General features: G+C 32.1%; 2 protein-coding genes across 2 annotated transcripts; one reads left to right on the forward strand and one right to left on the reverse strand.

Moving 5' to 3' along the window:
- Positions 1 to 1,312: 1,312 nt before the first annotated feature.
- LOC129292285 (uncharacterized) lies at positions 1,313 to 2,181 on the reverse strand. The gene has a single exon (XM_054929868.1). The coding sequence runs from the start codon at positions 2,166 to 2,168 to the stop codon at positions 1,767 to 1,769; it is 402 nt and encodes a 133-aa protein (XP_054785843.1). The 5' UTR covers positions 2,169 to 2,181; the 3' UTR covers positions 1,313 to 1,766.
- Positions 2,182 to 3,696: 1,515 nt separating this feature from the next.
- Positions 3,697 to 4,555, forward strand: LOC129292293 (embryogenesis-like protein). Its single transcript, XM_054929875.1, has one exon. The coding sequence runs from the start codon at positions 4,022 to 4,024 to the stop codon at positions 4,340 to 4,342; it is 321 nt and encodes a 106-aa protein (XP_054785850.1). The 5' UTR covers positions 3,697 to 4,021; the 3' UTR covers positions 4,343 to 4,555.
- Positions 4,556 to 10,871: the final 6,316 nt, after the last annotated feature.

Genomic DNA, 10,871 nt, shown 5'->3' on the forward strand with positions numbered 1-10,871 from the left:
ACCTCTCTATTTGTTGGAAGAAAAATTACCCAATAGTCAACAAACATTGTGACTCAACTGAGCTTATCTTCATCATAACGAGCACTTGTGGAACCATCCCTTTGTCAATCATACCAGGAATATCAAGGATCTTATTACGTACATTGGCATTGTTAAATCCACCATATTTTTAGAGAAGCCAATACCATTGGAAGATAAAAGAAAGTACTATATATAAAGATTAGAAGATAAATTATAAATATATAAGTTTAGAAAGTATCTAATTAAATGACTTAAGCTATTTTGATGGAGTATACTATCCTTAAGTACAATTAATATAATAATTCTAACATGATGTCAAACTCATTAGATTGGGGATAAAAAAAAAGGGAAAAAAAAGGAAAAAATGAAAGATAAAAAAAAACAAGAAATTAAAAAAAAGAAAGAGAAAAGAAGAAGTAGAAGAAATTGAATAGATTTGGTGCCTCTAAGACTTAAAATAAAAGTACAAGCCTAAGTAAAAAGAAAAAAAAAAGAAAAGGGAGAAAAAAAAAAGCAATAGAGGAAATATTAGAAGATAAAAAAAAATTCCACATCTAGATATTAGAAGATAAATCATAAATATATAAGTTTATAAAGTATTTAACAAAATGACTTAAACTATTTTAGTAGAGTATACTATCTTTAAACACACTTAATATAAAAATTCTAACAAATACTTATATAGATTGGATGGTTATCAAGTTAACCATAGAAATTTCAATGTCACTGTTCATAAAGATCCACCTCCGAGGTTCAAGGACTTGGTGCTATCACATGTGACCTAGTTCTATTTTATTTGCACAGATTTTTTGTGACCTTTGTAATAATTTAAAAAAAAAAAACTAGAGTGAGTCATGTGAATTTTATCTTAATTAAATTTTATACTAATGCTAATAACTTGAATATAGCATATATGGAGATACAAACTCCTTTGATGTTTCTCGCATCGCTCTTCTGATTGAACTCATCTGATTTGATTCATATGGGTCAAATTCATCCTAGGGTTTATTTTCCCTCTTGTTCTTCTGCCGTTCAAATCTCACCTGGTTCTCTTCTGCCTCTGCGCCACAGTACTATACTATAGTATAGAAATCCTAGTCATGACATGAAGCTAGGATAATAACCTTTTATTATAGTGCACCATACATCTGTGACCCATTTGGCACACAAAATCACATGGGAATATAAAAACAGTTTTTTTTTTTTTTTTGTATTCTCAAACATAAATAATATTAAATGATACCATTACTAAGTACGATTAATATTGAATACAAATTCTTTCTCCTTTCTCTTGCAGTAATCAAGCCACCTAAAATAAAATATGACACAACAATTGAAATGCAGATGAAAATTATCTCATCATTTTGGGAGAACGACTGATAGGTCCCAAAAGAATAAGTTAATTTAAATTAAGTCCTAAATGTCAAATTTTAAATATTTGCAAGTTCATCTTTCAATTTTATAATTTTTATAATGAATTTGCAACTTGTTTTTTAAATTTTATTGTGATTAAACAATAAAAAATTTTATTTTTCTTATTAAAATTTGAAACACAAGTTGCAAAATCATTATAATCAAAATTATAAAATTAAAAGTTAAATTTGTAAATTTAATTTTGACACTTAAAACCTAACTTAAATTAAAGACCTCCGAACATTCTCCCTATCAAATTTCTAATGCTCTCTCACTTAATTCTTCTATCTCTATTTCACCTTTTTCTAGTAGCAGTTTTTGTGGTTGCATGCTTATTTCCATGTAAGTAACAAAGGACGAGGAGTTTTGGATGAAGTGACAATATTGCCCTCGGAATCATAGATAATGACACCAGAGAAATCAGGAAGTTGACACTTGCCACCCATCAGAATGTTCTTCTGCCAAATGGAAGCCTCCTCATGCTGCTCTGATGATGTCACAGTGACATCAACTCTTTCATTCTGAATGATCTCTATCACTGGCTCTGGATCTTCTCCGAAGAACCAGCTGCTCCAGCTCTGACGACGTCGTTTCACGGAATGAGAGGCACACATAAGCAACGCAAAGGCACAAAGCAAAAGAGTCGTCACTGCAAAACCAATCTGTGAAGAAGAAGAAGAAGAAGAAGAAGTGGTGTGTAGAAGAAGGTGATTCAATGGAAGTGAGCGAGCCATAAAAGATGGTGTTAGTGAGATGATATGCGACTGTGAAACATATAGGAGCCAGGTAGTGAGTATTTATACAATACATTGTGATGTTTAATGATTTGGTATTCTCTCATGGCTTTGGTGGTGGTGTTTACGTTTCGGAGGATTTGTTGAACTTAAGGTCTTGGCGGATTTAGCTAAAGCTTGGACTTATGTGGTTGTTAGTTTTGGTATTCTTTGACTTTGACTTTCTCCCCTTCTCTTCTATGATAATAAAATTGTTGGTTCTTGACCCTCTGCTTTTTTCTTAATAAAAAAGGAAAATATATTAACGACAGAAAATTAAAATGAAATCCACAAAGAAAGCATTAAAATAGGCCACAAAATAATTAGCAAAAGTAGGAAAAGATAAGATATTGGAACCACATTTTTAAAGAGTATAGTTGATGAAATTCTATAGAAGCTTTGAAATATCTTAGTTTATGAAATGTTGTTGACTAAAACAAAAGCAAATCTTCTTGCTATGTTTAATCTTCAAATTCCCTAAACTTGCTTGATCTTCAAAATGATTCAAAGAGAAGTTTTTAATGTAGATTAAGAGGCTATGAACACAAAAAGTCAAGAAGAAATGTGGGAAGATAGTTTCAGATTTGTAGAAAATCAATTTGATTCATCTCTCATAGTTGCAAGATAAAGATAGAGCACAACAAGTTTTTTTTTTTTTTTTACTTCTCTTAAAGATAGTAAATTAAATTTGGGTCGCCAAAAGAAAGTGAAGATTTTCTATAACCTTAAAGTTTGTAACTTTTTTTGTATTGTACCTGTTATTAACCTTAAAGTTTGTAACTTTTCTTGTATTGTACCTGTTATTCTATCTTCATGCACTTTATAAAAAAGAAATATTGTTCTCTCTTCTCTTTGATGGTGGGAGAAAAACGTACTTTTCATTTAAAAAAATCATGAATATGCTAATATATAAGATTGACATAATCTATCATCTTCTATTTATTGTTTTATTTACAATGTACTGATATTTGATACTAATATAAGATTTATATATAAATCATTTTTAACTATTTTACCAAAATCAAACGGCGGTAGTTAAATTATTGGTTGGTTTTGAAAAATAAAGTTTACCTTCATCCTTTATTCATAAAAAATTGTGAAAGGGTAAATTAAAAAAATGATTAATATTTTTATGTAAAATAACATATAAAAATGATGTATTAATTCATTTTAGAAGATGCTTTATGTATAGGATTGGAAGAAGTACTTATTATTTTTAAAACTCATTTTTTTAAATAACTTTAGGATTTTGGGTCTCACATGAAATTTAAAAAAAAAAATCATGTCAAAATTTACCGATCGTCTTTGATTGAAATAATTTAGCAACTTTTGACTTTTAATGTAAAAAAAAAAAAAATTAAAATGTAAACAGGGTTTGGAAGCACCAAGTGTTCATTTATTTAATAATAAGATTTGAATTTGAATATTTTAAAATTAAACTTGATTTGACCAAATTTAATATTTTATATCTCCCAGTTTCTGGGCTTCGGTCCTGTTTGATCAGAAAATATCAAAACCCTCGCTGGGGGTTAAGCTGAACAGAAGGTCACTCACGCCTCAATTGTTCCTCTTTCTCTGCGAAGTGCGAAAGCAGAAATCACGAAAATGAATCGAAGCGCCAAAGTTATCTCTTTAAAGATTTCTACCGATACACTTTTCGTCACTATCCAAAACCCACTATATCTTCCACACATTTACCTTCAGAAATTCTGTCATTATCTTCTTCTCACCGACCTTCATCTCCAGAATCATCGATTCCCACCACACACACATCAAATTTTCCCTCTTTCTCGATCATTCCTCTATCATATTTCATGACTCTGCAGCATGATCTGAGGAGCTACAGTTCCGGATCGGGTAGTTCGGGCACCGAGTTGGACAAGGATAGGGAGGTTGACATGATTAATATCAAGTTTGCAGAAGCAAGGGAAGAAATAGAGGCGGCGTTGGAGTCAAAAGAGACCGTGTATTTTGACGAAGAGGCAGAGTGCGCTCGTGCTGCTGTCACTGAAGTATTGGAAATGTTTGAAGGATTATTGAATAAGTTGCCAGAAAGCGAGAAGGCATCTCTACAGAGGTCAATGGGTTTGAAGATTGAGCAATTAAAAGCTGAACTTAAGCAGTTGGATGAGTAAGAGATGGTTTTTCCCCCTCTCTCACTCTTGATCTAAATTTGTTTCTTGATGAGTTACTGAGCGATATGTTTCAACATTATAATAACAGAATTCTTTGTGCTGTTAAATTGAATGTAACTTTGAATCAAATGTATTGGCTGCGTGGCCATTCCTTGATATTGACGCCGTCAATCCTTAGACGTAGTTTATCAAATGCTGCTATTTTTTCTTGTGTCATTTGGTTTGATCTTACTTTTTGCTGGCGGATCAGTATCCCATCATCCGCACTTACAGTTCGACAATTTGGTTTTACTGTTTTGATGGTTGGTAAGTTGTTACTTTGCAAGAGCTTTTAGTTCATGTATTCATTGCTAGTAGATCTTACACATTCGTGGCATTTGAGTTTTATATATTTAATGGGGTTGGTCTTCAAATGAATAAATTGATTAAATATTGCAAGATGAGATTCTGGGACGCTTGATTTTTGCCACTAACTAAGCAGGTTAGCAACCTAGTTAAGTTGATTTTTGTATCATTTAGAATGCAAGAAGGCTTATGTATGTTTCCTCTCACACAGTTTTAGCTCTGAGGCCACCAAGCTAGTTTTCCTGCTTTTCATTCTACTAGAATGAACAACTTACCCAACATAGGAGTGGCTTCCACGTATCAGAAGTATAAGCATTTAAAGTTGAGTGTCTTGTGCAAGTTAACAAATTAAGCTTTGCTAATTTCTTGAAGCAACCTTATAAAATTGCTGGTGCTTTTTAAGGGACGTTTTCAGATACGCATTAGGATATGCTTGTGGACAGCACTTTGTGCCTTTCTTCTGTTTTCTAACACCAAAATATGCTTAAACTTATTGGCAAAATTTCAGTTTATATTGTTGAAATGTTTTGCTTGTTCTAACTGATGGATTACATTTTGAAGAGTTTTCAGATTAAGAAGTTTCATTTCCAAGCTTATTTTAAAATATTGGTAAAGTTTCATTCTATTAATGTCGTAAGGAATTAAACCTTTTCAAGCTCTCGCATGAGGTTGTTCATTGTCGCTTCTGATTTATGGTGTAGCTGATGACATATTTGTATTGCATATGGTATTTGAGCAGAAACATTTTATCATTTGCTAAATTTACACAGCAAGTAACACATTCTTTTAAGAAAAAGCCAAGTTATTTTGTGTCTTCAGTCTCCAGGGCCTATTCATCCCAATAGGCTTTGTTAGGTGAAAGCCCATGCCCTTTGGCCAAATTCATTCTTCACATAAGAGCTCGTTGGATTTGAAGCATGGATAAAGTACAAGCCATATGCATCAATTTAAATAGGAGAATGAAGCAGCAATGATCAATTTCATGAGTCCTAACATTTGATTATAGAGGCTGTGATGTGAAAGGCAGTACTGCTCACAGGTTTTAAACTCTTAATAGAAAACCCATAATTGGTTTTATTTTTGTTTTAAACTTCTTCATTACCTCTAGAAATTTGATTCTTTTCTTCAGCAAGATATAATGACAGACCTAAAGAGGTGTGACTAAAATGAAATCTAAATCATTGATCATATAACTTTGGACTTAGGCCATTCCTAACCATGTTAACTCAGCTGCTGCCATAGTTTTTACAATTCATGAATCTGACTAATTATTTGAGTTGAAATTATTGATCAATGCTGACATGGATGTGAGCTATTAGCTATGTTTCTCTGTAGTAAGGGGTGTGTAAGATTTGGAAGATTAGAAATTACGAATTCATTCTTAGGGGTATAATGGACCAGGATGGCCTTTTCTTTCTTTCTTTCTTTTTTTTTTTTTTTTTGTGGAAAGATGGTGTGGCAATATTTGACGTGCGACTCTCGTAGAATGAAGGAAGCATAAATCAAGTAGCACGGTGAATTTTCGACTTTACTAATAGGAAGATCTTTTCGTGTGTCACTGCCTTTAAAGGTGCTAGTATGTGTTAGTTGTTACTGACAAGTGAGTTGTTGTCAAGCAAGAGACTCGTCTCGTCACTTTTCTAAATGAGCATGTGTCTGGTTATGACCATATGATGCTAAGCACGTAGTTTATGATTTCTGAATAGTCAAGGTGAAAAATACTTCATTCATGAACACCGGGTGAGAAGTGGAGATGTGCAATGTATATGGGCCAAGTGCGTGTTTTGAAAGATTATACAATTCCCACTTGTCCACTTTTCTCCATTTCTCCCACTGTAGGAGAATGAAGCTTAACTTTCCTGATAGTCTGGTCTATTTTGTTACATTTGTACTTTGCTTAAGTCCATACCCCACATGTCAGTTTGGAAGGGAAATCAGATAATGGTTTCTCGTGCGGTGGGTCAGTGGTGACTAGTTTCTACTTATTAAGTTCCAAGCATGTCTACAGGTCTTTCATTGTCAGTGAATAAAAACAAGAGATGTTTCCTCTCTTCACATTTTGCAGGATTGTTCCCACATTATCCAAATGGATAAGAAAGGAAAAGAAAACACTTCATTTTGAAATATCTTCTACTCTAGTCTTACCTAATATTTTGCTGTATTTGTTTGCTGGTGGTACTTTCCCTTCATTGTTATTAAGAACTTTTTTTTTTTGGGTGTTGAACTTGGGACCTGTAAGTTAAATCTTTAAGAATTTACCATGAAGATTAAATTTGTTGTTATTAAGAACAGTTTTCAATGGTCTGAACAGGGAGGAATAAACGACTAATAGTAGCTTATTGTGCAAGATACGGCTTGTAAGTCATTTAGGTATTCAAGAGATTGATTCTTTCTTTCTAGGCTTTTTTTTTTTTTTTTTGGTGGCTTTTACATTCCTCAATCTCTTGGGTACCGTGGTGCCAAGGTAATGAGATTTCCATATTTGGTCTAACAATTAATAGTCCTTCTAACAATTAATAGTCCTTAAGAAAAGGAAACTACTGATTTTTCATAGAATGTAATGAAAGTTAAAGCTTTAGGGAATTGAGATTCTCAGAGGGAACTTGACAAGCTTAATCCTACGTCATTGAATGAAAATGAAAAGAATTCTAATGTAGGGGAGTGTCATGGAAAGTTCTGAAGAAAAAGAAACAAAAGACCTCAGAGGTGAGTTTCTCTCCACGGCATTTTTCTTCCACTGCTCCTTCGTTGCAAATCTAAACTGTTCAATTAAATTTATACGTTTAAAAATTATTAAATTCAATTTAACAGTCCAAAATCTACAGTGTTTTCTCACTGTAGAAGTCCTAAAGAAGGAAAGTCAACTCCAAAGACATCTGCAAAATGGAGAAAATAACAGATCTCCAAATAGGCTTGAGTCTATCCCGCCCAGAATTTTCTTGCCTTCCCCACTCTTGGCACGGGCTTAACATCCTAGAGTATTTTAGTATTATGATATAAAGCTTCTTGACTATTGGGGAACCAAATGCAAGCATCTTTTAAAAGGCGAAAATAATGGATGAAGATGACATTATATCAACTATTTCCTTGAGTTTCTGGCTTCTGCTAATAAGATCGTAGAATCCTTTACTTCTGGCATTACTCCAATTCTGCGTTAGAGCCCTACTTGTTAATGGAAAGATGCCTACTGGAAAGCTTATGACCATTAGAAGTTTTGTCCTATGCATAAGAAACCCAACGAATTGAGCAGTGAAATCTTCTATTAAATGGTATCTTCACTTCTTCCCAAAACATTATCAAATATAAAATTAGAGTATAGCATAATTTTTTAAGAATGAAAATCTTTTGTGTACTATCTCCACCTATTTTTATTTGTCATCCAGTCTGTGTTTTCTAAGTACCATCAACTACTGATTTCTTAAGATTAAGTAGTAACATTTCATCAACTTCAAGTGCTTGGCAGAAATTCTGATTGTGATTATCAGAATCATTTTGAATATAAAAATTATATAGATTTGTCTCCTCTTGCCAAACTCAACCTTCATCTTAATACAAGTCTAATCTTATTAGACGAGGTTGAATACATGGATTACATGACACCATTATGCTTTATTAATAATAGAATCTCTGGAAATATTGTTAACTTAAAAGATCCTTTTTCAGTTATCCCTTATCACGCGACTCAGAAACTTCATCTTAATATCACTGTCAATCTTAATCGTCATTTCCCAACTTATCTTATGAATTAGCATTCCCCATTGTTAGATTACCGATAGTCACTTATTCTGAAGCAATTTTTTTTTTTTTTGAACTGATATATGGGTTTATGGAATATCTGTTGGACTCTCATATGCATGATGCTGTTCTGTATTGACATGACCATGAAAATAACTGTTAAGGACCAGAACCATGCTAGCACAGGCAAGAAAGGAAGATTGAAGGAGATAGGACATACTGATGAACATGCAGACCCTCCTGTTTGACTTAGATTGGAGAGTAATCCAAAAAATGATATATACTGTCTCAGAAGGATATGGGAGGGAAAATATGGCTGGTTTTCCTGTGTCTCTTAATACACTGAAATTCTGGGCCCACATAAAATGGAGTCATGCATGTTTGGCTAAAATGGAGTCATGCATGTTTGGCCCTTTGGTTACTTCCTTCCTTCATATACAATGTTTTTGAAAGATAGTGGCTCATTTGTCTGCTTAAAAGCATTATTGGTTCTGTACACCCCGAAAAAAAAAAAAAAGCATTATTGGTTCTCAATCAATTATTACTCATTGAAACTACTTGGCTTTGAATATTCTGTTTACTTGACCCACGACTTTCGACTCTGTCGTTTTCTCTTCGCACTTTCCTCTGAAAAAGTCCCCTTTTTTTTTTTTTTGTGTGCTTGGGAAGGAAAGGAGAGAGACTATCCGGGTTTAGATGGACTAGTTACCGAATTAAGTTGACTGAAATAATTAATTTAAAATAAATACAGAAACATGTCATAAGTATGAAATACTTTGAACAATATTTGGTGTATTTAAAATTCATGTAAAGTGTCTTCCCGTGCTTCATTTGAGTTGTGACTTTATTATCAATTTGTTGTTTCCAATGTTTTTCTTTCTTCACTTAGTAACAAAATAAAATTGACTTTGTCTTTGTGCCATTGTGATTCTTTGTAAAGTAGTAAAAATGATATATATATATATATATATATTGAATTGAGTGTACAAATTTTTAATGAATTTTGTTAAGAGTTCTTAAAATAACAAGTTATATTACATTATAATTTAATTTTAGACCTTCTGAATAAAAATATTAAATCTAGTGGGAAAAAGCTAGTTTTTTATTATGTGACTAATTAATGTTCAAGTTTTCATTAGGAGATGTGATCATATTTAGTATCAAATCATGCCTCTAATAGAAAGATATTTATGAGCAATAAAAAAAAAATTCTTCAGTTGGCCAAAAAATACATTCTTCATGTTAAATTTAATTTATGGGAAGCATTTTAAATTATACTCTCTCCATGTCTATTAATTAATTATCTTTTAGAGTTTTTCATGATTCCGTTTTTAAGCTATATTTGCAAAATCTATTAAGTAATTAATATTTTGTTTTCCAACAATCCTATTGATATGTTATCCTCGAGATGATTATGAGAAAAAGAGAAAGACTAGGATAAAATTTATTGTATTTAATCAAGACTATTTTTTTAAAAGATGTTCAAGTTTCAACTATCAAGAGGTTCTTCCCTCTTAATATGGTTTGTCCAACTTAAATTGGATTAATATGGGCTTTATCAAGTCCTTCATTTGTAGTGACAGGTGAGGTAAGCTTGGGATATTGAATGCTCTAATTAATGAAACATCATACCGAGTGACTTGCATAAATTAGTTGAAGGTAACTTATATATAAAATTATAAGGAGCACTAAAGTATAATTTAACAAAAACTATGTAGAGTTGTAACAAAATTTAGAGATAATAAGCTGATAAAACAAATAAAAAATAATAAAACTTTTATTCTCTAGTTTGCATATTATCAATTTGATGCTTGAAATTTAATTTTTTATCAACCAAACCCTTAAAATTTTAGAACCACATACAATTAGTCCTTATAATCTAAAGATGAAATAACGCCATAAGGATTAATTGTGTATGATCACGAAACTTTAAAATTTAATTGATAAATATTAAATTAGAATCAAATTGATCATTAAAAAAACTTGAAAGATTGAAATTTTATTATCTTTGACCCTCTCTAAGGAGAAATTTGAAAGGGGGATGGAAAATATCTTCTCTCTCCTAATTTTCTCTTCATCTATTTTCTTTCTACTTCAAACAAAGCTTAAAATTTTATTCTTACAATTTACTGTCTTTTGGAGAAGCTTTTTGAGCCGTAAAATGATAAAAATTCGATTTTACTCAAATTTTCTGCACAGACATCCTGTGCATAAACTGAAAGAATTATTGCCAAAAATTTAGGCAGAAATACCGGAACCATTTGGAGTAGCATAAATGGCAAATTTTTGGTGTAACCTCACATCAACTCAGCCAACTATCCAGCAATTCAGTGCGGCATGAAAAATAAGCCAAAAGGAAGGCTTAGAGAGATGTCATGAAATAACATGGTTGCCACAATCACATGATGCAGACAAGATAACAGATACTTGTATTTCTTAAACTGTACAA

This window comes from Prosopis cineraria, unplaced genomic scaffold, assembly GCF_029017545.1.
Source record: "Prosopis cineraria cultivar Desert tree isolate PC_DT_omini unplaced genomic scaffold, ASM2901754v1 PC1, whole genome shotgun sequence".
NCBI lineage: Eukaryota > Viridiplantae > Streptophyta > Magnoliopsida > Fabales > Fabaceae > Prosopis > Prosopis cineraria.